Source organism: Rhinatrema bivittatum, chromosome 9 (genome assembly GCF_901001135.1).
Source record: "Rhinatrema bivittatum chromosome 9, aRhiBiv1.1, whole genome shotgun sequence".
NCBI classification, from domain to species: Eukaryota; Metazoa; Chordata; class Amphibia; order Gymnophiona; family Rhinatrematidae; genus Rhinatrema; species Rhinatrema bivittatum.
The window spans coordinates 134461349-134486533 of NC_042623.1; the positions used below are offsets into that span (position 1 = coordinate 134461349).

Genomic DNA, 25185 nt, shown 5'->3' on the forward strand with positions numbered 1-25185 from the left:
AAGGGTCCATCTGTGATATGCATGTGTGACAGAGATGCAGTATTTTGACTAGCATGTAGTTTGTAGGGATTTGTAGCATGAGTGGCTAAATTACAGCATGACCTTTACTTTCTTTGACTCTTGTATTAAAGATTACTGTCTCTCCTATACAATGTAAAGAGAGAGGAAATCTTGTTTTCATTTAAGTTGCATAAAAAGTGGATTCTGGTCAAAAACCATCCCAAAAATCCCAAAGCTCTGATGTAGCAATATGGAGCACAGTCTTATTCTTGATGAAGTTCTTGAACTGTGAATAAAGCCTTCTCTTATATACTAGGTTAGTTTTTTGGCATGAAATTAATTAAAGATCAAGTAGATCAATAGATACCTTTTTTGATTGACCTATGTACCAGGTATCCACCAAGGATTCACATGAAGCATGGAGTTCTTACAATTAATTCATCCGTTTTCATCTAAAGCTGATTATATCGGTATGTCATTCCAAGGAAGCTTTCAGTGTTGGCTCGGTGTTCTCATTTGAATATATGTCAAGTCTGTGACAATTGCTGGCTCATCTAGTCAAACTGTATGCACATTGCCCAAGCTATGGCAGGTTGTCATGATCAGAGAACAGCCCACCATGACTTAAAACTGAAAATACTTTAATGACATCTGAGAACACTTCCAAACTGCCTGACTTTTGTTTTGGAAACACCTTAAGTTCTACTTTATTGTAGTTCTTCAGCTTATGCTGCTTGTGGACGTTTCCAGGGGCAAGCTCCTGCTGCCTTTATAGCTGATATCTGAAGTCTTGGTGCCTGGAGCCATTCAGTCTGAGGACAGTGACTTCATAAAGCTTCTTAAACTCTGGCAGCATCCACTGGAATTCCCTTTTTCATAATCCCTTTTGTAAAGACATAATTGCATCCTTGCTTAGTCAAAATCCCTATGAATGAATAACCATTAACCAACTCCTAGAAGCTCCATGGTTTAGTCATCAGCAAAAAGTACCAAGGCAGAATAAAGTGACAAACACAGACTGTAGGATTTATCACTTTGATTTATTTATGTCTCTAAAATAAGTACCAAATAAATAGGGCTAAGTCACAATGCATTTCATGATGTCACTATACTGTGCCCTTGAAATCTCTGACAAGACATGATATACCTTTTAAGGTACTATGGGCCACATATATTAATCATTTTTCCCCCAAACACAAAAATGGAGAAAAACCTTTAGTACTAAACCTGGCCCTAGATATGTCTTCACCAGCTTTTCTTTCAAATCAACTACAATCCTGAGAAAGTTGACTGAGTTTGGGTTTGCCTCTTTCTTGAATGGCAATGGAGACATCCCAAGTTTCAGCTCATGTGGTTCTCGAGTTTTTGCTGTTCCTGAAAACCTCAAAAGGCATCCTTACGATGTATTTAGGTATGATTTCTGAAGTTCTACAACGTGCACACTATTTGATGACAACAATTTTGCAAACATTCATGATTCAGTAATCAGCAAAGAAAATGAGAGGGAAAGAAAAAAATAGCAAAAAAAAGATATATGGCTAAGTTGGGTGTGCTTTATCATCACAAGACATCTCTCCCTGTAAAATAAGATATATCAAATAAAGGTGTATTATAATGCTTATAATGACATCGTTACATTTTACCCTTCAGCTCCCTACAAGGTATGACTATATGACTTTTCCACCTTTTAAATCAGTTAATATATAGCTTAAACTAGATAGGCTGAAATTTATCTAAATTTTAAATGACATTTTACTTTCCTTTACAGAGTAAAATCAAAAGGCATGATAAATCAAGATTATACAACATTTACTATGTAAGGGCTTCTTCGTACATGCTGGATAATCTTGGTTTGCATAGGTATTTACCATAGGGCCAATTATAATTAGAGCATGATATTTTCTTTCATTTAGACATTAGCATTCTTTCAATATGTACTATAGAATCCTATCAGACCCTCAGGTTTTAATTTATCCAAAAGGCTGAAACGATCTATAATGACTTTCACTTTCTATAATTGTTCTATTACAGGCTGCTTGTCCAGTACATTCTGCTCCCTGTCCTGTACAAAGTAAAGGAAGAGGACATCCTGTTTCCACTTTAGGTGGTAAAAAAAACTTTCTGATAAATATCACAGTTCAGATGTGGCAATATGGAGCACAGTCCCATTCTAGACAAATATGGTTATGATCTTGGTAAAGTGTTAGGAAGAAGTTCTTATTCAACTGTGAATAAGGCCTTCTCTCATAAATTAGGCAAGTTTGTTGTCATAAAAGTCATTGATAAATCTCAATCTGCACCTGAATATATCAACAAGTTCCTTCCAAGGGAGCTTTCAATACTGACTCGGTGTTCTCATCCGAATATAGTCCAAGTCTACGAAATCATTGAATCATCTAATGGCCTTGTATTTATTGTTATGGAAGAAGCCCCATCTGATCTTTTTGAATTGATTGACTCAAAAGACTATCTCACAGAGGATGAAGCAAGACGAATCTTTATGCAGATTGTCCAAGCGGTGACATACTGTCATGCTCAGGGAATAGCTCACAGAGACCTCAAATGTGAAAATATTTTAATGACATCTGAGAATACTCCAAAATTGACTGACTTTGGTTTTGCCACATCCATACAAGGAAACTCCTTAAGTTCTACTTATTGTGGCTCTACTGCTTATGCTGCTCCTGAAATTCTTCAGGGGCAACCTTATGATGCCTTTAAAGCTGATATCTGGAGTCTTGGAGTTATGCTTTACCTCATGGTGACTGGATACATGCCATTTGATGACAGTGACCTCACAAAGCTCCTTAAACTCCAGAAGCAACCACTAGAATTTCCTCCTTCGCAATCTCTCAGCAGCTCTTGCAAAGACATTATTTCATCTATGTTCAGCCAAAATCCACAAACAAGGATATCCATTAATAAAATGCCAGAACATTCATGGTTTAGTCACCAATAAAAAGAACCAAGAGGGAATGGAATGGCAAAAACAGAAATATGGATGTTGTGTAGGCTTTACCATTTCAATTTATTTCTCTTAAGTAAGATGTGGTATCAAATAAATTAGGGTTTGTCACAAATGCCTTTTATGACATCATAGCTTCTTTATTAAATGGAGACATCCTAAGTTGTAACTCATATGGTAGTTCTAAGTTATGTTACTCTTGACATCCTGCAAATATAACATTTAGTATGATATCTGGAGGTTTTCAAGATTCATTCCATTTGACAACAGTAACTTTGTAAACAGTTATGGCTCTGTAATTAGTGAAAGTGATCAAAGGAAGATGGTCAGCAGTAAGCAACCAGCAGTTCCTGTGGACACCAATGTGTTGTGAAGGGAAGCTGTAGAGGGGGTGTTGTACACACCATCTCCCGGAGTGGCTCAGGGTGGCAAGGCTGGAGGTTAGGTGTGGGCGGTCCAGTGAGGCTGCAATGGAGCTCTGGAGTAAGGTGCTGGCTGGTATGGAGCTCTGAAGCAGAATGCAGGTAACCACAGGAATAGACTGGAACTGAGTGCTGAAAAGAGTGGAGTGAATGCAGGTATATGTGGAACTGGAACAGATAGGATATGAGTGCAGGTAAACATGGACTGGAACAGCAGGAACAGACTGGATCTGGGTGCAGGTAAGAGGAGTAAATGCAGGTATATGTGGCACTGGATGCTGGAACAGACAGGATATGAGTGCAGGTAAGCGTGGACTGGAACAGCAGGAACAGACTGGATCTGGGTGAAGATAAGAATGGAGTGAATGCAGGTAGATGTGGAACTGGAATGCTAGAACAGACAGGAACTAAGAGCAAGCAATTATGGAAGCAGGACTCTGGAAACAGGGTCTAGAGTGAGAGACTAGGACAAGACATGAGAAGCCAGGTCAAGGATTATACAGAACACGGATCAAGAAAGACTGAAGCTGCATAGGCGAGGCAGAGAGACTTAGAAGCTAGGAAGAGACCTGTGAGTCTCAGGGCTAGACCAAGTCAGGGAACAGAGCAAGGCCTAGTATCATAGGAGATACCTGGGAATCTCAGGGCTAGGTCAGGGAACAGAGAGGCCTAGGGTAGGCCACAAAGCAAGAAAGGGTCAGAAAGCCTGCAGACCCCAGAGCAAGACTTAGAACAGAAGGCCGGATGGCCACAAGGCAAGACAAAAGCAAGGCTGGAGTCAGAAGGCCCAGAAGCTACAAGACAAAGCTAGGAATGGCTTGAGAAAGCCACAAGGCTGAGTTGGCTAGAGCAGGGAGCCAAGAAGGACATGATGCCAAAGTACTGGGGGGGAGGGAGGACACACTGAATTAAGTAGGGCAGGAGTCTAGGTGTGGTGCAGGCAGGCAAGGGGGGCTGGGATAACCAGGGGAAAGAGCTCCTGGGAGGTCCCCTGCTGGCACTGAGGCTGAAGCACAGGCTGAGGACAGGAGCCAGAGAATGCTGGAGAATAGTTCGTAGCCAAGGTCACTGGTGTCCTCTAGTGGATGGGAGGCCATGCGGCAGCCAGAATGACAACAGTACCTCCACATTTAAGACCCCCCCTCCTCCTGGGTCCCATCTCCTCAGGGGGTACTGGCTGCAGGTTGGCCCGGGCTTGCTGAAAGCAGGTGCCTCCTGCTGGACGAGGTTCTTGGGCTACCTTTGGGGCATCACAACTGGTTTGGGCTCCTGGAATTGGGTAGCAGGTTGGTGTCAGTCCTTTTGGGTAACTGTTTTAACATCTTTGAAGTAAGGTTCCGCCAAGAAAAATTGTGCTGGAACCCTTTGCAATAGTATGCCCTGTTAGCTCGGGTTAATTATCTTCCTGGCTTTACTGGGACTGTTTCAGCATCAGTTGGTACTGATTTCAAAAGTACCCGAGACAGGCTTTGTAACCCCACAAATGGGGCAAGTTCTTTCTGGAGGAATAAGGCAGGGAATACAAGAACAATTCCACCAACCTGGGCAAGGAGTTTTACACTTCAAACAACCTTGAAAAAGAAAAAAAATTTCTCTGCACAACCACTGCATGTCCAAGATCCTTGGTCTGGGTACTGGTAAGCTAAGCATTCATGATAACGTGGATAATTTAAAGTCTGACAGGTGTTGCAAGTAAAATATTGCTTAGCATCAGATGTTATTCTTAGCAGACTTAAAGGTGGCCTCACCAGGCTGAAGCAATGCCTTGCTTCTAGGAGTGGGAGCAATGCCTGGCTTCGGCATCCTGTTGTGAAGGGAAGGTGTAGAGGGGGTGTTGCAGACACCACCTTGGGAGTGGTACAGAGTGGCAAGGCTGTAAGCTAGGCATGGACAGAACAGTGAGGCTGGAATGGAACTCTGGAGCAAGGTGCTGACTGGTATGGAGCTCTTAAGCAGAGTGCAGGTGACCACAGGAACAGACTGGATCTGGGTGCAGGTAAGAGCGGAGTGAATGTAGGTGTATATGGAACTGAGATGCTGAAGCAGACAAGAACTAAGTGCAAGCAAGTGTGGAAGCAGGATTCTGAAAACAGGGTCTAGGGCAAAACAGACTAGGACAAGACAGAATAAACCAGGACAAGGACTATACAGAACATGGAACAAGAAAGCCTGAAGGCTGCATAGGCAAGGCAGAGAGACCTAGACGTTAGGAAGAGAACTGGGAGTCTCAGGGCTAGGTCAGAGAACAGAGAGGCCTAGAGTAGGCCACGAGGCAAGGAAGGGTCAGAAGGCCTGCAGGCCACAGAGCAAGGCTTAGAGCAGAAGGCCGGATGGCCACAAGGCAAGACAAAAGCAAGGCTGGAGTCAGAAGGCCTGGAAGCCACAAGACAAAGCTAGGAATGGCTTGAGAAAGCTGCTAGAGCAGGGAACCAAGAAAGACTTGATGCCAAAGCACTGAAGGGATGGACAGACTGGATTAAGTAGGGCAGGAGTCTGGGTGTGGTGCAGGCGGGGCTGGGATAGCCAGGGAAGAGAGGTCCTGGAGGTCCCCTGCCGGCACGGAGGCTGAGGACAGGAGCTAGAGAATGCTGGAGAATAGTTCGGAGCCAAGGTCACTGGGGTCCTCTGGTGGAGGGGAGGCTGTGCAGCAGCCAGAATTGTAACACAATATACCTGGGCTTTCAGGATATCCCTGATGATTATGCTCTTGAATTAGTGTCCATGGAGACTGATGGTTGTCTACTGTTGTAGATGGAATATGGTTCATTTTGGATATGACTGAATAAACACATCATGTTATTATATTTTAGTCTTAAATGCCCTGTAATGGTAGGAGACACCTTTATAGGCATCATAGGGTAAATTGCTTTACTGGCAATGCACACAGGTACTTTTCAGCCCACACAAGCCCAGTCGATTTTCAATCACAAGCAATCCTTGTATATTGTGTTTGAATATCTGCTTGTTATGCTACTAAAAGTACACACATATATTATGTACATGATGTTAAAGGATAACAAAGAATGAATGTTAATGGCATGCCTACTATGAGTGTACATTTTTTAAAATAAAATGTATGCACACAGTTTTCAAACATGGCCCCTAAAATGTATAATTTCAACACAGCCAAAAGTATGCATGTTATGAATATAAACATTCTTTCTAGTGGCAAAAAATTCACTTAGCCAGATATCAAGCTGATTCAGTACGGTGTGCTCAGGCTGAGCGCACCTAGCCCCTGTCTAGACACGCGTTTTCCACGCGCTAATATTACCCATTATACAGTAAGGGGTAATAGCGCGAGGAAAACGCATGTCCAACCCCCAAAAACTAATAGCGCCTGCAACATGCAAATGCATGTTGATGAGCATATTAGTTAGTCCCGCGCGATACAGAAAGTAACGCCTGCCCTAAGGCAGGAGTTAATTTTGACCGGCACCGGGAAAGTGTACAGAAAAGCAGAAAAAAATGCTTTTCTCTACACCCTCTGACTTAATATCATAGCGATATTAAGTCGGAGGCCCCCCCCCCAAAATGAAAATTAAAAAAGAAAAAAATTAAAAATCTGCCTACGGCCTGCGGGTTGGAAGATGGATGCTCAATTTTGCCGGCGTCCGTTTTCCGAACCCGTGGCTGTCAGCGGGTTTGACAACCAACGCTGGTAAAATTAAGCGTCGGCTGTCAAACCCGCTGACAGCCACCACTTCTGTCAATAAGGAGGCGCTAGGGACGCGCTAGTGTCCCTAGCGCCTTCTTATTACCGCCGTCCCTAATTTAAATACAGAATCACGTGCCCAGGAGAGTGGCCAGGGCGCGTGTCGGGAGAGCAGGCGCTTGCCTCGGAGTGCTGGCTCTCCCGCAAATTTTACTGAATCGGCCCATATGACTGTTAAGGCTAGTCCAGTGCTGGGATAGACATGAGCATTAGCTTAGCATAAAAGTGAGGTGCAGCCAGTCATCTTATAAACATTGTCAGCCTATTTCCACCTTTGTCAGTATGCAGAAACATTTCTGGACAACATCATGAACACAGTTAAACTTTCCTCCAGAAGAAAGAAAGAGATTATGCCTAGCAGCTTCATGGACATTTGGCATGGAACATGGAGTTTTAATAACCACCTGCAAAAAGATACTTTCTCAAGCTGTATGTTGAACTCAAGGACAGTTTATTCTCAAGCAATAGAGATGGTTTTACCACATATACGTGCACAGATATCTCTATCTCTGTTTCCTGGAAGACATGACCAGCTCACTCAAACAATGGAGTAAATGATCTCTCTTGTTAAACTGAAAGATAGACTCTCACCTGGCACACAGTGCAGCCTGTATAACAAATGGCTATATTAATGTGTGTGAAAGACAACACAGAATACAGCAGCAGTAACAACAGCAATCAACTACTGACCAGACTGAACTGGACAATGGCATTCTGTTTCACAAGAACATAAGAAATGCATGTTTGGGTCAGCCAAAGGTCTGACAAGCTGTTGCGACCGGTCTGCCCTGCCTACCTTACTCTTCTTGCGGCTCCTCCCGCTCACCTCGGACTACTGGCTGCCACGGCGTCTGTCTGCCGACCTCTCCAGCGTGTCCGGACCGGCTTTGGTGCTGCTTCCCGCCATGCTCCTCCAAGGTACCATAGTGCATGCTGCCCTCATCTTTATTTCCTCATTGGCGCGAACCTCAGGGACATCCCCCTGAGATGACATCACGCTGCCCGGATATTTAAGCCTACCTCTTTTGCTAGATAATTGAGTTAGCAACTACTCAGATTACTACGGATGGGATTCGCTCTCCGTACCGAAGCTACTCTGCCAGATGGTCCTTGTTTTTTAACCGCTTTGACTTTGTGCTCAAATATCGCCCTGGAGACAAGAATACCAGAGCTGATGTCCTGTCATGCTCTTTCCTCTCTGAGGATGTTCCTGAAGAACCTCAGCACATTATCGACCCGAAGAAAGTCATCTTGGCGGCTACCCATTCTGTGCCTGCCGGTAAAACAATTGTGCCAAAACACCTCAGAAAAAACTTCTATACTGGGCTCATGATTCCAAGCTGGCTGGCCATCCTGGTCAACGCCGTACCCTGCTGAAATTACAGAAGTACTATTGGTGGCCTACTATCAAGGAAGACACATACTCCTATGTAGCATCATGTTCCAACTGTGCCAAGCATAAGCCTACTTCTGATCAGCTATGGGGATTGCTACAACCTCTGCCAGCTCCGGAACAGCCATGGACTCACATCGCTACTGACTTTGTATGTGATTTACCTCTTTCTGGAGGAATGAATACCATCTGGGTCACAGTTGACCGTTTCAGCAAGATGGCTCATTTCGTGGCGCTGCCTGGCTTACCCTCAGCCTTGGAGCTTGCGAAGCTCTTCATCGCACACATCTTTCACCTTCACGGCCTACCGAAGCACATAGTCTCAGATAGAGGATCTCAATTTACGGCAAAATTCTGGAAGGCTTTGTGCAAGCTATTTGACATCTCTCTGGATTATACATCTGCCTATCATCCACAATCAAATGCCAAACCAAAAGGATGAATAGGACCCTGAAACAGTTCATTCGGGCCTACGTGAGTTGCCATCAGAATAACTGGGCCGAGCTGTTACCATGGGCTGAATTCGCCATTAATTCACATCCAGCATCATCCACTGGATCAATACCTTTTGAAGTGGTATATGGACGTTACCTTCACCGCCACTTCCACTGAAGCTCTCAGTGTCATCCCCAGCAGCTCAATCCACTGCTGATGATATCAATCAACTATGGACTCAGACTAAAGAAATGCTAATAAAAGCGGGTGATCAAGCTAAGACGTCCTATGACACTCACCATTCTAAAGCGCCTGTGTTTCAACCTGGTGACAAACTCTGGCTATCCACTAAGCATCTGAGACTAAAGTTACCCTCCACTCAATTTGCTCCTCACTACGTTGGACCATTTCCAATCCTCCGACATCTTGGCAACATTACATACAGTCTGAAGCTACCGCCTGGATTGAAAATCCACAACGCATTCCACGTTTCACTTCTGAAACCACTCATTCTTAGTGAGTTCTCATCCAAGTCTCCTGAACCATCTTCTATCAATACAGAAGACGACCTAGAATACAAGGTCGATGCCATTCTAGATGTCAGAAGACGTGGCAAGACTTGGGAATACCTTCTATCTTGGGAAGGTTACGGCCCCGAAGAAAATTCTTGGAAGCCGATGGCCAATATCCTTGATAAAGAGATGCTTCATCAGTTTCACCAGATGCATCCTCGGAAACCAAGACCTGGTACAAGAGTTGGAGTCCGCCCTTTGAAGGGGGGTACTGTTGCGACTGTCAGTCTGCGACGGCTTCGCCCCACCTACCTTATTCTTCTTGCGGCTCCTCCCGCTCACCTCGGACTACTGGCTGCCGTGGATCTGTCTGCTGACCTCTCTGGCATCCCCAGACCGGCTTTGGTGCTGCTTCCCGCCATGCTCCTCCAAGGTACCAAAGGGCGCGAGCGCGCACGCCGCCCTCATCTTTATTTCCTCATTGGCGCGAACCTCAGGAGCGTCCCCCTGAGATGACGTCACGCTACCTGGATATTTAAGCCTACCTCTTTTGCTAGCTAATTGAGTTAGCAACTACTGAGATTACTATGGATGGGATTCGCTCTCCGTACCGAAGCTCCTCTGCCATTCCAGCGTTATCTGGAACTCTTACTGCTAACGGGGTACCCGCTCCTCGGGGGCCTCTTCTGCTTCTTTCAGGTGCTATCAGAAAACCAGTACTCGCTCCTCTAGGGCCCATGTTCCCTGAGTCGCTGCCTGCATCTACAATCCTTTCTACTTGGAAGACTTCACTAACAGTATCCATCTGTGAGTACAACTACCATCTATTCCACACTACTGCTTCCCTGGAACCAGGTACTCGCTCCTCGACGGCCTGCCCTCTGTTCCAGTGCCAGACCTCTCGTTTAGTGGAACCGCTGTGTGAGTACAATACCACTGAGTCTCCCTGCTCTAAGGGATCAGGTACTCGCTCCTTGAGGGCCTGCTCTCCCTGTCTCAGAGAGTCTCCTATTCTACCAGGTACTCTGTATATTTCTCACTGTGTACTCATAACTCTCAGTCTCTTTCCACTAAAGCACAGCCAAGCAGAGGATCCGCTGTTCCAGCATCCTATGGGATACTTGCCCAGCCGGGCTCAACATCTGCTACTCACTACTGCCTCCTCTGGTGGTTTCCAAAACTGTTTAAATAAAGATTCAATCTGTGTTTTTGTGTCCAGAGTCTAGCCTGACACCGTGGTCCCTCACGGGACTGCCCCCCCGTGGGCGTGGTCAGTGTCCAAGAATCCACCCAAACACCAATAACCAAAACTCAAGCCCAGCATCCTGTCTTCAGGTACAGGTACCCCATAGAATCCCAAAGACTAGAACCAGTCTTTCTTCCTCATAACTAGGAATAAGCAGTGCTTTCCCAATACTATTCAGCTAATAGTGGTTTATGGACTTTTCCTCCGGGAACTTGTCCAAACCCTTTTTGGACCCAACTATTCTAATTGCTTTCACCACATCCTTTGGCAACAAATTCCATTATTTAATTGTGGGCTGAGTAAAAAAATACTTTCTCCAAATCAGATTCATCTTAATTTTGTTGAAGTTGTTAGCGATTTAAAATTTCTAAGGGATGTCAAAACTAATCTAAAGTACCTTTAATCTATTGGTTTATTTAGTCTGTTGGATGGATTTAATGGTGGTTAGTCGTTTTCTTTTCACTTGATGATGGAGATGGATATCTCGATAAGTGAAAGTGTTGACAAAACAAACAGAAGTTAAGGCTTTATTTATATATTTAGATTTATATTCTACCTTTCAGACCCTTCAAAGCAGATTAATTTCATGTACTGTAGGTATTTACTCACACAATCTATACTTGTACCTGAGGCAATGGAGGGTGAAGTGACTTGCCCAAGGGTGACTTAGAAAGTATAAGAAGATACATTCTTTTGAAAGTTCTTTTCCCATTCAGGTAAGAACTCACAGTTCTTAAAGTTATTTGTCCAAATAAGAAGGTACACTTGTCATTTCTTTCCTAAAGATGATTTCTGTGATTTTGTGCCATCCATACAAATCATATGACTGAGTCAAGATGAAGCAGGTTTAAAGAACATGATCAGTAAGTTGGGTGATGTGCTTTTCAGCAAAACCAGGAGATTCAGCAGCGGATGATAATTCTCGGAAACAGAAGAAGTAGAAATGTCCACAGGAATACAAAATGAAAAATTTGTCTTGTTCTACAGGCTCATTACCATTTTTAATTGTTTTTGGACATCAACTTCATATACCAAGACATGTTTCTGTCCCTGGCACCCGCCTGGTGGCCAACCTAATGGAGCAAGAACTCCTGGACTTCTGGAGGAAGACTCTGACCTTCTGGACTGTGCCACGAGGTGCTCAAAGCTTCAAGCTGACAAGAGACATCACCCAGCTTTATCTCTCTAGCCTAGTACACTAGCCTGGCTTAGCACCAGGAACCTGTGGCTTAAGAAGCCATCTATGAAATTCACATCCCAATTCGTAGGACCTGTTCTATTGAACATCGACTTGGCCCAGTGGCGAACAAATTCAAACTACCAGCATCACTGAAGATCCACAATGTGTTCCATGTTTCTTTGTTGAAAAGAATTCCTGATAACAGGCCTCTAATCTACGTGCCCCCTCAACTTGAGACTGAATTTCTTTGGAGATACCCTAGGAAGCCTAAGCCCAGAAGAATGGGGAGGGGGCTTTGGAGGAGGGGGGTACTTTTACCATCTGCGGCTGCTGGTCGAACTTGCAAGTCGCTAGACTCACCCCTGCCACTACACTGCAGGTCTCTCCCTTCTGGCGCGGCTCAGATGTCACCACCTTCAACCTCCCTCCAGGATCATCCTAAGTGTGCATGCGCAACTCTTGCTCTCTTAAAGGGGCTGTGGTGGGAAAGGACCCTTCAGCACTCTCTGATGATATCACAAGCCTTTCTTATATAAGGCCTCTCTGAATGCTGCTTCAGTGCCTCAGCAACAGATCCCCTGGTGTGCTTTTGTGTCCCAGTGCATGTTGAGTGCATGTTGCTTCTTCTGTTGCCTTGTCCTTGATTTTTCCTGTCTTGTCTGTACCTTGCCTTTGCTTGACTTGTTTGTGCCTTGTCCTTGTCTCATCCGTACCTTATCCTGCCCTTTCTCCCCTTGGCTTGATTTCCTCAATTCTGACCCGGACTTGGACCCTGACAATCTTTGATTGCTTCCCGGACCTGACCTTCTGCTTTGGAATCGACCCTGCCTTGTCTGCTGCTTGCCCCGATCTTTGCCCGGACCTGGAATCTTGCTTCTGGATAGCACTAGGGACCCAACTAAGCTCTGCCAGCTGTCAGAACCTAAGGGCTCAACCTGTGAGGGAGGTGGCTGGTATAGGCAAAGCTCTAGCCGGTCCCGCCAAAGGGCTTCCCAGCCAGCTGTTGGTGTGGGCCTAGTGAGTTTGCTCACTAGATGGCACCAATCACTCAACAGCACCAAGGGTCCACTATGCCTGTGAGTGTTACACCACACCAGAGAGGCATTGAAACATCAATCAAAAGATATTAAAAACTCTGGAAAATAAGAACATAAGAACATGCCATACTGGGTCAGACCAAGGGTCCATCAAGCCCAGCATCCTGTTTCCAACAGTGGCCAATCCAGGCCATAAGAACCTGGCAAGTACCCAAAAACTAAGTCTGTTCCATATTACCGTTGCAAGTAATAGCAGTGGCTATTTTCTAAGTCAACTTAAATAATAGCAGGTAATGGACTTCTCCTCCAAGAACTTATCCAATCCTTTTTTAAACACAGCTATACTAACTGCACTAACCACATCCTCTGGCAACAAATTCCAGAGTTTAATTGTGTGTTGAGTAAAAAAGAACTTTCTCCAATTAGTTTTAAATGTGCCACATGCTAACTTCATGGAGTGCCCCCTAGTCTTTCTATTATCTGAAAGAGTAAATAACCGATTCACATCTACCCGTTCTAGACCTCTCATGATTTTAAATACCTCTATCATATCCCCCCTTAGCCGTCTCTTCTCCAAGCTGAAAAGTCCTAACCTCTTTAGTCTTTCCTCATAGGGGAGCTGTTCCATTCCCCTTATCATTTTGGTTGCCCTTCTCTGTACCTTCTCCATCGCAATTATATTTTTTTTTAGATGCGGCTATCAGAATTGTACACAGTATTCAAGGTGCGGTCTCACCATGGAGCGATACAGAGGCATTATGACATTTTCCGTTTTATTCACCATTCCCTTTCTAATAATTCCCAACATTCTGTCATTTTTTGACTGCCGCAGCACATTGAACCAACGATTTCAATGTGTTATCCATTATGACGCCTAGATCTCTTTCTTGGGTTGTAGCACCTAATATGGAACCTAACATTGTGTAACTGTAGCATGGGTTATTTTTCCCTATATGCATCACCTTGCACTTATCCACATTAAATTTCATCTGCCATTTTGATGCCCAATTTTCCAGTCTCACATGGTCTTCCTGTAATTTATCACAATCTGCTTGTGATTTAACTACTCTGAACAATTTTGTATCATCTGCAAATTTGATTATCTCACTCGTCGTATTTCTTTCAAGATCATTTATAAATATATTGAAAAGTAAGGGTCCCAATACAGATCCCTGAGGCACTCCACTGCCCACTCCCTTCCACTGAGAAAATTGTCCATTTAATCCTACTCTCTGTTTCTTGTCTTTTAGCCAGTTTGCAATCCACGAAAGGACATCGCCACCTATCCCATGACTTTTTACTTTTCCTAGAAGCCTCTCATGAGGAACTTTGTCAAACGCCTTCTGAAAATCCAAGTATACTACATCTCACGGTTCACCTTTATCCACATGTTTATTAACTCCTTCAAAAAAGTGAAGTAGATTTGTGAGGCAAGACTTGCCTTGGGTAAAGCCATGCTGACTTTGTTCCATTAAAACATGTCTTTTTCAGTATTGTATGCCAATACTGAAAAAGCAATTTAAGGCATATGTTCCATTTTAATAATCGATCTAAAAAGTTCCAGCCTCCCTTTATTCATTTATTAAACAATCCATAAATTGTTCATTTTACTATTTTTTTCAAATTATTGAAAGAGCAACTTATCTTTAGCAACTGTTTTCCTCTCAGTCACCAAACAATGATGGCACTGAAGCATTTAGGTGATAATGGGAGCCAAATAAAGCCCGTTTTGTTATATGCTACCAGTTAGCTGTTAGAGCTATTCTAGTAGAAATGATGATTAAAGATGCTCACTTTAAAAACAAGTTCTTAATTCAGCCAACACAAAATTCATGTTAGCTGCTAAACTACAAAAAAAATTGCCTCAGGTAAAACACAAACAGCTTTTGAATAGAATTAATAAGCTACTTCTGAATGAGACAAAATAGAGAAAACTGAAGACAGGAATAGATTCATTTGTCTATGATACCCCGCAGGAACACATTGCAGCCTAGACCCAATGTGTTATGCATTTTGGATCATCATCTTTATTTCAAAGGTAAAAACTGTGCACATTTTAGATATTAAAGCTTAATCCAAAGTGAATGACAACTCTGAGTACAATTTCTTGATACTAAAATACAATTTATGGTACAGCATAATTATATTAAGAGCCTTCATAGCTAAAGAATACCAGGGTTAGTAAGCATAGCTATCTTTTTTATTTTCTTTCTCCAGGCCACCAAGTTATCCTGGTTTATTAACGTTTTCTGTTCTTCTCAATAAACAAGGACTTCTTTAATCTCTCTGTGTTATGTGTGTGTGTACCACTGATAGCAACCCTCGGAACAAATAAAGGATGACTTGTGATTTATCTAATGGTTAGGTATTTGCCAGGTACTTGTGTCTTGGATTGTCTGCTGTTGGAAACAGGATACTAGGCTTGATAGACCCTTGGTCTGACCCAGTATGGCATATCTTATATTCTTATGACTGCTCTTGTCCATGGAACTGCAGGCTTATTTTGTTCCTGATGCATTGCTTCCTTGGCTGGTACTTTCTGGTATGAGGCTGACGGGATTTAATAGTGGCTCCAATGCATGGTTTGAAAACTTTTCTAGCCTCTACATAAGGGGTTAGTGACATTACCAATTGGGAAGTTTAATACTGAGCATTAATACTTTAGTGAATTTCATAAGTAAAACTAACCCAAAAATTGAGGATAATGCAGATGAGGATTTGATATTTCCCACACCAAGTAGGATTGCCCCTAGCAAAATGTATAGCAATGGTGTGTTATACTGGGAAAAGAAAGTAAAACACCATAGAAACAAACAGTATGAACATATGATCATAGTAAGGTATTCTTTAGTGGTTTTGCAAGTTTTTCAGATTTTTTGTGGTGTAGAAACATAGAAATGACGCAGAAGAAGACCAAACAGCCCATCCAGTCTGCCCAGCAAGTTTCGCACTTTTTTTTTTCTCATACTTATCTGTTACTCTTGGCTTTTAGTAACCTTTTGGTTTTTTACTCTTTCGGATAATAGAAAGACTAGGGGGCACTCCATGAAGTTAGCATGTGATCAGAGAAAGTTCTTTTTCACTCAACGCGCAATTATACTCTGGAATTTGTTGCCAGAAGATGTGGTTAGTGCAGTTAGTATAGGGAGATGGAATTAGAGTACTTTAAATTTACGGGAGTATATACTAATTTATCTGTTATTTAAGTTTAGGATACTAAGGGGTAGATTTTCAAACTATGCGAATAGGCCTACTTTTGCTGGCGCGTATCCACTAAAATCCTGGATCGGCGCGCGCAAGGCTATCAATTCTGTATAGCCGGCGCGCGCCGAGCTGCGCAGCCTACCCCCGTTCCCTCCGAGGCCGCTCCGAAATCGGAGCGGCCTTGGAGGGAACTTCCTTTTGCCCTCCCCTCACCTTCCCCTCCCTTCCCCTACCTAACCCACCCACCCGGCCCTGTCTAAGCCCCCCCCTTACCTTTGTCGGGGGATTTACGCCTCCCAGAGGGAGGCGTAAATCCCCGCGCGTCAGCGGGCCTCCTGCGCGCTGGGACGCAACCTGGGGGCGGGTCCGGAGGGCGCGGCCACGCCCCCGGGCCGCCCCGGGCCGTAACCACGCCTCCGGGCCCGCCCCCGGGACTTACGCGAGTCCCGGGGTCTGCGCGCGCCGGTGAGCCTATGTAAAATAGGCTCACCGGCGCGCAGGGCCCTGCTCGCCTAAATCCGCCCGGATTTGGGCGGATTTAGGCGAGCAGGGCTCTGAAAATCCGCCCCTAAGTGAGTTGTAATTAGAGCACTTTACATTTACAGGTGAATTTACTAATTAATCAGCTAGTGTCCTACAAAGGGATGATTAAACTTTCAATAAGGCTAGTACAATAGTATGATTTAGATAAGACCCTGATTGATTTTTAATGAGAAAGTGTTGAGTGGGTGGGAAAGACAGACACTAGAATTAACTATCTCTGGCTTGCTTATTACCTCAGACACAAACATATATCCCTCAATTTCACTTTTCCCCAAACTTTTATAAGTCCAAAGATTTCCCAAAGCTATTCTTACCAATCCTCTTTAACCACCATTAAATTCATCTTCACTTAGCTAATTGAAGGGTTTGAGGTCCTCTTCTACTGCAAAGGGTGCAGGGCTTCTTGAAGCTGGGGATGTGGAATTTAATCCCTGGATCGCTTGCGGTGACCTCTGGACTCCTCTCCCAGGGGATGCTGGGAGCAGTATGCAGATGAGCCTTCCAGTCCTCTTCTACTGCAAAGGGTGCGGGGCCTCTGGAAGCTGGGACTGTGGAATTCAATCCCTGGATCGCTTGCGGTGACCTCTGGACTCCTCTCCCAGGGGATGCTGGGAGCAGTATGCAGATGAGCCTTCTGGTCCTCTTCTACTGTAAAGGGTGCGGGGCCTCTGGAAACTGGAGCTGTGGAATTCAATCCCTGGATCGCTTGCAGTGACCTCTGGACTCTTCTCCAGGGGGATGCTGGGAGCAGTATGCAGATGAGCCTTCCGGTCAAACAGTAACAACCCTACCTATGAAAAGGGCAACACTACAAATATTACATCAGGCCCTATAACACCAATACACCTTCTATTAGGAAAGCAGAACAAATCAAGTTGCTATAGATTCCTATACAGAAATTGCATGGAAGCAGAATACCTTAACTCGATCATACACGCAGAATGCAGACAGACCCTCTTGAAATACAGATTAATGTGGCTATGAAATCTAAACAGAAGCATGCAGACAAAAACTAAACTGGAAACTAAAAGAAGTCAGACTTTGCTTGCAGTGCAACAATGGAAAACAGAAAATGTATAATTTCTCATGGACATCAAACAATAAAATCAAGAAATATAAAACAATATGAGTAAAACCATACTAATAAAAAGAATATTTCAAAACAGCTGACAAATAGAATATCATCCAATAATTAAAAACTCATATAAAAGTTTTTAAAATGTTTTCAAACACCAATAAAATATTTTGAAATAGCAGCATATCAAATAAAATGCAATAATTAAAATGATATAAAAAAAATTCCCTGCTCACCATAAATGGGAACTTATGATTCCAGCTGCCCTAGGCCTTATTATTCTGGCTCCCCAACTGCTACTAACTGTGTCCCTGGAGTTGGGTCACATCAGCTTCTCCATGCAGACATTTGTGGACTCAGGTTCCGGTAAGAACTTTATCATGGAAGAGCTTGTGGATCAACTCCTCAACCCTACAATCCGGAGAACCTCTCCCCTTAATAATCTCTTCTATCCATGGAGACCCTTATCCTAGCCAGATCACCTTGATTACCATGCCAGTGACTTTTCGCAAGGGCCTGCTCCATCAGGAGCTTACATGTGATTCCCAGGGCCCTCCATCCGATAGTCCTGGGATTACCCTGATTCCAGCAGCATTGTCCCCAATTTGATTGGGCTATCCTATAACTCACTAGGTGGGGCTAAGACTGTGGGGACTCTTGCCTGGAGCACGTGGAGTCTCCTCACTGCCTGACAAAAGCCACACCCTGCCAGGGCTTCCTCCTCAGTATGCAAACTTCAAAGACATTTTTTGGAAGAAAAAGGCCAAAACCCTGCCTCTGCACTTCTCATATGACTGTGCAATCAAGCTCTTCTTGGATGCCAAGCCCCCATGAGGAAGAATCTATCCCTTGTCACTTCCCAAGACTCGAGCCATGTATGAGTACATCTAGGAAAATTTAGAACATAGTTTTATCTGCCCTTCCTCCTCCAAGGTGGGAGCCAAGTTTTTCTTCATGGCGAAGAAGGATGGCTCCTTCATGCCATCTATTGTTGGAAATCATGAAAAAGGACTGCTGTCTCTTGCCATTGATATCACAGCTCTTCGACCATCTTCAAGGTGCGAAGATTTTAACCAAACTAGATCTCAGGGGGATATATAAGCTCATGTGATGTTTTTACTTGGTGACGTTTCTGCAAGCTATTTGTGATCTTTAAACAACGTTCCCGCGCTTCAGCGATTCAGCTCCGGCTGGACACGCCCCCACCTCTACACGTCATCAAGGGGAGACGCTGATATAAAATCGCGGCGACACCGGAGGCGTCGCACGACAAAGGAGCAAGACAAAGGGGCATGCCCCTTTGCGAGCCCCTTCGCGAGACCTTGACGAAGCCGCCTAGATTCTACAATTACAACATGGATATCCATACAATAACTGGTCAGGGACGGTACAGTCCTTCCTTTAATTCTCTTAATCCGTATTATAAGTCTAAAAGTATTAATAGGCAATGTCTGTGTCCTACTATGCCTTCAATAGTAACATACTCTGTTTTTCTTACAGCCCTGACGATTATGTATTGTAATGCTCAGTCTATTAGACAAAAAATCCCAATTTTTGCAGATATCGTAAATGACAAGAAACCTGATTTCTTATTAATAACTGAGTCCTGATTAGCAGAATCGGATACGGTAATTTTAAATAGCCTATGTCCGAAAGATTATGTTGTTTTTTCCCTGTCTAGAGTAAAACGTAAAGGAGGAGGAATTGTTGCACTTATAAAAGCATCTATTAATCCGATTAAGAAAATAATATTAGATACAGATCCATTTGAAATGCTTATAATCACAACTTCCGCATTAAACATAGTTATTATGTATTGTCCCCCTACTATGTTGGAAACCAATTTATCAAAGTTTTTAGAACTTATTACCACATTGAATTTGAATTTTGAAAATACTATTTTAATAGGTGATTTTAACATACATGTGAATGTACCAAATAAGTCTATTACTGCTATCTCATTCTTGGAAGCCATGAAAGGTCTGGACTGGCATCAATTAATTTCCACGCCTACCCATAAAAAAGGTAACACGTTAGATTTAGTATTTTATAATCCTACAGTTATTACAATACCCTTAGATAAAGTTAAGAATGAAGAAGTTCCTTGGTCTGACCATCATTTAATTTCCTTCTCAGTAAATATACAAAAGCAAGACAGGGGTAATAATACAAAAAAAGTTATTGAAGTTAGAAGAAGGTTCACTAATGAGGAATTCCTTACAGTGTTTACTGATAAGCTAACTACAATAATGCAAGATGATATTGAAAACACACTTGACTGCTGGAATAACTCTATAAGTGATACACTAAATACAATAGCCCCATTAAAATCTATTATGATACATAATAAGATGAAAGTAAAAAATCCCTGGTTTACAGACTCACTAAGTAAGTTGAAAACAGCCCTAAGAAAAAAGGAGCATCTGTGGAGAAAACAAAAAAATCCTCATACAAAGAACAGTTATTTTGCCCTGTTAAGAAAGTATAGACATGAGATTAATGCAGAAAAAAAGAAATATTATGCAAACAAAATTAATCTAGCCAATAAAACCCCCCATGTGTTATTTAACATCGTTACATCATTAGTATCTCCCCCGAGTCATGAGTCATTTGAAATTGATAACAGCACTTGTGATAAAATAGCTCTATTTTTTCAATCAAAAATTGAAAATATCACAGCTGAATTTCAGAATTTACCCTATCCGGTCTATTCAGATCAACCCCCAGCATATAATTGGAGTTCTTTTGACAAAATTTCCATAGAGACAGTACAAAGATTAATTAGTAAGCAGAAGCCATCAAACTCCCCCCTAAACCCTTGTTCTGGTACTATGTTTAAAGATCTGGGGGTCCACTGTCCTGAATTGATCTGCTCAATTATAAATCAATCCCTAGAAATGGGAATCTTTCCTCGTCATTTGAAGCAAGCTTCTATCACACCTATCCAAAAGAAAAAATCATCTTCAGCTTTAGATTTGTCAAACCTTAGACCAATCGCTACTTTGACATCCTTATCAAAAATCATCGAATCCTCGGTCCTGTATCAGTTAAGAGAATACTTATCAGATCATGACATCTTACACCCAAACCAACACGGGTTTAGAAAGGGTTATTCAACAGAGACCCTTCTCCTCTCTTCATTTGACACATATGTAAGAGGATTCGATTCTAATATAGACTACCTATTAGTCTTGTTGGACATCTCCGCAGCGTTTGATACGCTTGATCATAGAATCCTCCTATCTAGACTTCAAAGGATAGGTTTACAAAGTACAGTATTAAACTGGTTCGATAGTTATTTTTCAAATCGTTGCTGGCAGGTAAATTTTAAAGGTAAATCTTCACAAATTTACACTCAAACTACAGGGGTCCCACTGGGGTCCTCTCTGTCACCAGTGCTGTTTAACATATACCTCCTCCCACTGTGTCAGATATTATCAGCTTTGGATGTTCAATTTAAAATTTATGCAGATGACATACAACTTTATGTCCCTTATAAAACATCTTGGACTGAGACCATCTCACTATGTAATCTGTATGTAAAGACAATTGAACAATGGCTAAGCCATAGTAGGCTTAAGCTCAACTCTAAAAAAACAGAGCTCCTTCTGTTAAGTGTGATTGAGAACCCTATTAATTGTCCACCTTCCTCAGTCACACTAGGTACAGAGGTCATTGAGATAAAAAGAGTAGCTTGCAACCTGGGAATACAATTAGATACCAATCTGTCTCTAACACATCATATCATATGTCTCTAACACATCATATCACATCGATGATAACAACATCCTCACCACAAACCAATTCGGTTTTCGTAAAACCCGGAACACCGAATCCCTACTAGCTTCACTATCAGACACCATTATATTCAATCTGGAGAAAGGTCAACCCTGCCTCCTCGCTCTACTGGATCTATCCGCAGCGTTTGATACAGTGAGCCACCCATGCCTACTTCAGCGTCTTTCAGATATAGGCATTACAGGATCAGCGTTCAAATGGTTCAAATCATTTCTAGACAACAGGTTCTACAAGGTCAAAGTGAACAACAAAGAGTCACACCCCATAGAATCCAAGATGGGAGTACCGCAAGGATCCTCATTGTCACCCACACTTTTCAATATCTATCTTCTCCCACTCTGTCACCTACTTACCAATCTCAAGCTAACTCATTTCCTTTATGCGGATGACATTCAAATACTCATTCCTATAGCTGAATCTCTTCACATAACTATGGCGTACTGGAATAAATGCCTCACAGCAATCAATAACCTACTCGCCAGCCTCAACCTGGTACTAAACACGAACAAAACAGAAATCCTACTCATAGCTCCTGAAAATCACTCTCCACCCATCGCTCCAACGGCTAGCCAAGGTCCAGTCACTTCTTCCGCCCCACAAGTAAGAGACCTGGGTGTACTGCTGGACAACAGATTCAACCTCAACAAATTCGTAAATAACACCACGAAAGAATGCTTCTTTAAATTGCAGACACTAAAGAAACTAAAACCACTACTAAACTACAGAGACTTCCGCCTGGTCCTACAGGCCATCATACTCCCAAAACTGGACTACTGCAATTCTCTCCTTCTGGGACTTCCCGCCTGCACCACCAAACCACTCCAGATGGTAATGAACGCCACGGCCAGAATTCTCTCAAACACCAAAAAAAGGGAACATATCACCCCCATCCTTCAGCAGCTCCATTGGCTACCGATTAAATATAGGATTCACTTCAAAACCATTATGATGATACACAAAGCCCTTCACAACATCGCGCCTCTCAACTTAACTTACCAACTCCAACTACATACTTCCAAGAAACCGACCAGAAGCGCATACAAGAACCTGCTAACCACCCAGCCGGCAAAAACCGCTCTAAGGAAACGCGCAATATCCACAGCGGGCCCCACACTCTGGAATTCACTCCCTACAGACCTTCGCCTTGAATCCTGCCATAATACATTCAAAAAGAAACTAAAGACTTGGTTCTTCACACAAGCTTTCCCGGAGAACTAAGAGCAGGATGAGCTAATACTATTTCAGTTTAGCCTTTGACCAGACTCACTTGTTGCCCATAGTCCTTGAAGAGCATCATTGAATCTTAATCAACCCCGATGGTTTACTGTAACCTCTCCTCTAATCTTTATGTTATCTGTTAAAAATGTTAAATGTATTTATAATGTTATTTAAATGTTAAATGTTAAATGTTATTTAAATGTTTAAATGAATTTGTTATAATGTAAGCCGCCCACGTGGCGACAGTTTTTTACTTCACTGTACACCGGTGTGATATGTATTTTATACAGGAACGTCGGTTTATAAAAACTAAAAATAAATAAATAAATAAATATTTCTCATTTAGTTAAGACTTCATTTTTTAAACTACAGACAATAAAAAGATTAAAACCACTTCTATTTAAATCAGATTTTCAAATGGTTCTTCAATCTCTCATTTTCTCAGGATTAGACTACTGTAACAGTCTTTTTTGGGGTTTGTCGGATTCCACCTTAAGACCTCTGCAACAAATTCAGAATTCCGCTGACCGTTTACTAACGGGAGCACCCATGAGACATCATATTTCCCCTATCTTATTTAGCTTACACTGGTTGCCTATTAAGTTTAGGGTGAAATATAAAATACTGTCACTAATCCACTCATTAATTCATGATCCGGATTCAACTTGGCTCTGTACCTCATTACGGTTATATAAACCTACTAGAAATCTCAGATCTACCACCAAGTATCTACTTGATGTTCCCACGGTTAGGCTGGCCAGATTGAATATAACTAGAGAGTAGGGATGTGAATCGTTTTAGGACGATTAAAATTATCGTCCGATAATTTTAATATCGTCTTAAACCGTTATGGAACACAATACAATAGAGATTCTAACGATTTATCGTTATAAATCATTAGAATCGTGAGCCGGCACACTAAAACCCCCTAAAACCCACCCCCGACCCTTTAAATTAAATCCCCCACCCTCCCGAACCCCCCCCCCCAAATGACGAACACGATTGGACGGCAGGAGGTCCTTCCGGACCCCCGCTGGACTTTTGGCAAGTCTTGTGGGGGTCAGGAGGCCCCCCACAAGCTGGCCAAAAGTTCCTGGAGGTCCAGCGGGGGTCAGGGAGCGATTTCCCGCCGCGAATCGTTTTCGTACGGAAAATGGCGCCGGCAGGAGATCGACTGCAGGAGGTCGTCCAGCGGGGGTCCGGAAGGACCTTCTGCCGTCCAATCGTGTTCGTCTATGGCCGCCATTTTTCAGCGCCATTTTGGAAAATGGCGCCGGCTGAAGACAACAAGATTCAGTAGCAGGAGCCCGTTCCGGACCGCTGCCGTTCCGGACCGCCACTGGACCCGCAGGTTATTTAAGTCATTTGGGGGGGGGTTCAGGAGGGTGGGGGATTTAATTTAAAGGGTCGGGGGTGGGTTTTAGGGGGTTTTAATGTGCCGGTTTTGCGATTTTACGTTTTTTCGATTTTTCACGATTTTTCACGAGTTTTACCCCCCCAAACGGCAACAATACGATTCCCTCCCCCTCCCAGCCGAAATCGATCGTTAAGACGATCGAGGACACGATTCACATCTCTACTAGAGAGAGAGCGTTCTCAGTGGCGGGACCCATTCTTTGGAACTCGATCCCAAATACACTAAGATCAATTACTGATCACAATGAATTCAAGAAGGTTTTGAAAACCTATCTATTTAAAATGGCTTTTGCAGGAATTGAGGAAATGAATATCTTTCCTCAAAGATCTTCATAATAATAGTGCAGGAATTGAGGAAATGAATATCTTTCCTCAAAGATCTTCATAATAATAGTGGATGTATATTATACATACATAGAGCTTAATAGCTTGTTTTTGCTAACCATGTGATAACATTGGTCTCTGGTTTCTTAACCTTTTCTGGCTTTTCTCGTTTTTAGTTATAAATTTTAGCATAAGTTATGTTAAAGAATTAGGGATTATAATTATACATTGTATTTTTTTTCCATCTTTTTACTTTATTATATTTATTGATTTTGTTTTTTATTATGTAGTTTTTTGTTTAATTATCTTCTTCAGTTTTTCTTATATTTTGAAGTTGTGAACCGTCTTGGTCAGACTTTGTCTGTGAAAGTCGGTATATAAAATGTTTTAAATAAAATAAATAAATAAATAAGTAGAAAACAGATTTTAACACTCGTTACGGACAGTACAAATATCTAGCTTTGCCTTTTGGGCTGTGCAACCCACCAACAGTTTTCTAGAAGATGGTCAATGAAATTTTTCGTGATCTACTTTATACTTGTGTAGTTATGTATCTAGATGACATATTGATCTTCTCTCAAGTCCTCCGCACCCATTGCTGGGACGTGCGCACAGTCCTACAATGGTTGCGAGAGAACAATTTATTTGCCAAGCTGGAAAAGTGCCTTTTTGAGTGTGAAGAACTTCCCTTCCTGGAATACA

General features: G+C 42.7%; 1 protein-coding gene across 1 annotated transcript; it reads left to right on the forward strand.

Annotated features, from left to right (window-relative positions):
• The first annotated feature begins 2152 nt into the window (after positions 1 to 2152).
• On the forward strand, positions 2153 to 2959 carry LOC115099572 (testis-specific serine/threonine-protein kinase 6-like). Its single transcript, XM_029617305.1, has one exon. The coding sequence runs from the start codon at positions 2153 to 2155 to the stop codon at positions 2957 to 2959; it is 807 nt and encodes a 268-aa protein (XP_029473165.1).
• The last annotated feature ends 22226 nt before the right edge of the window (positions 2960 to 25185 follow it).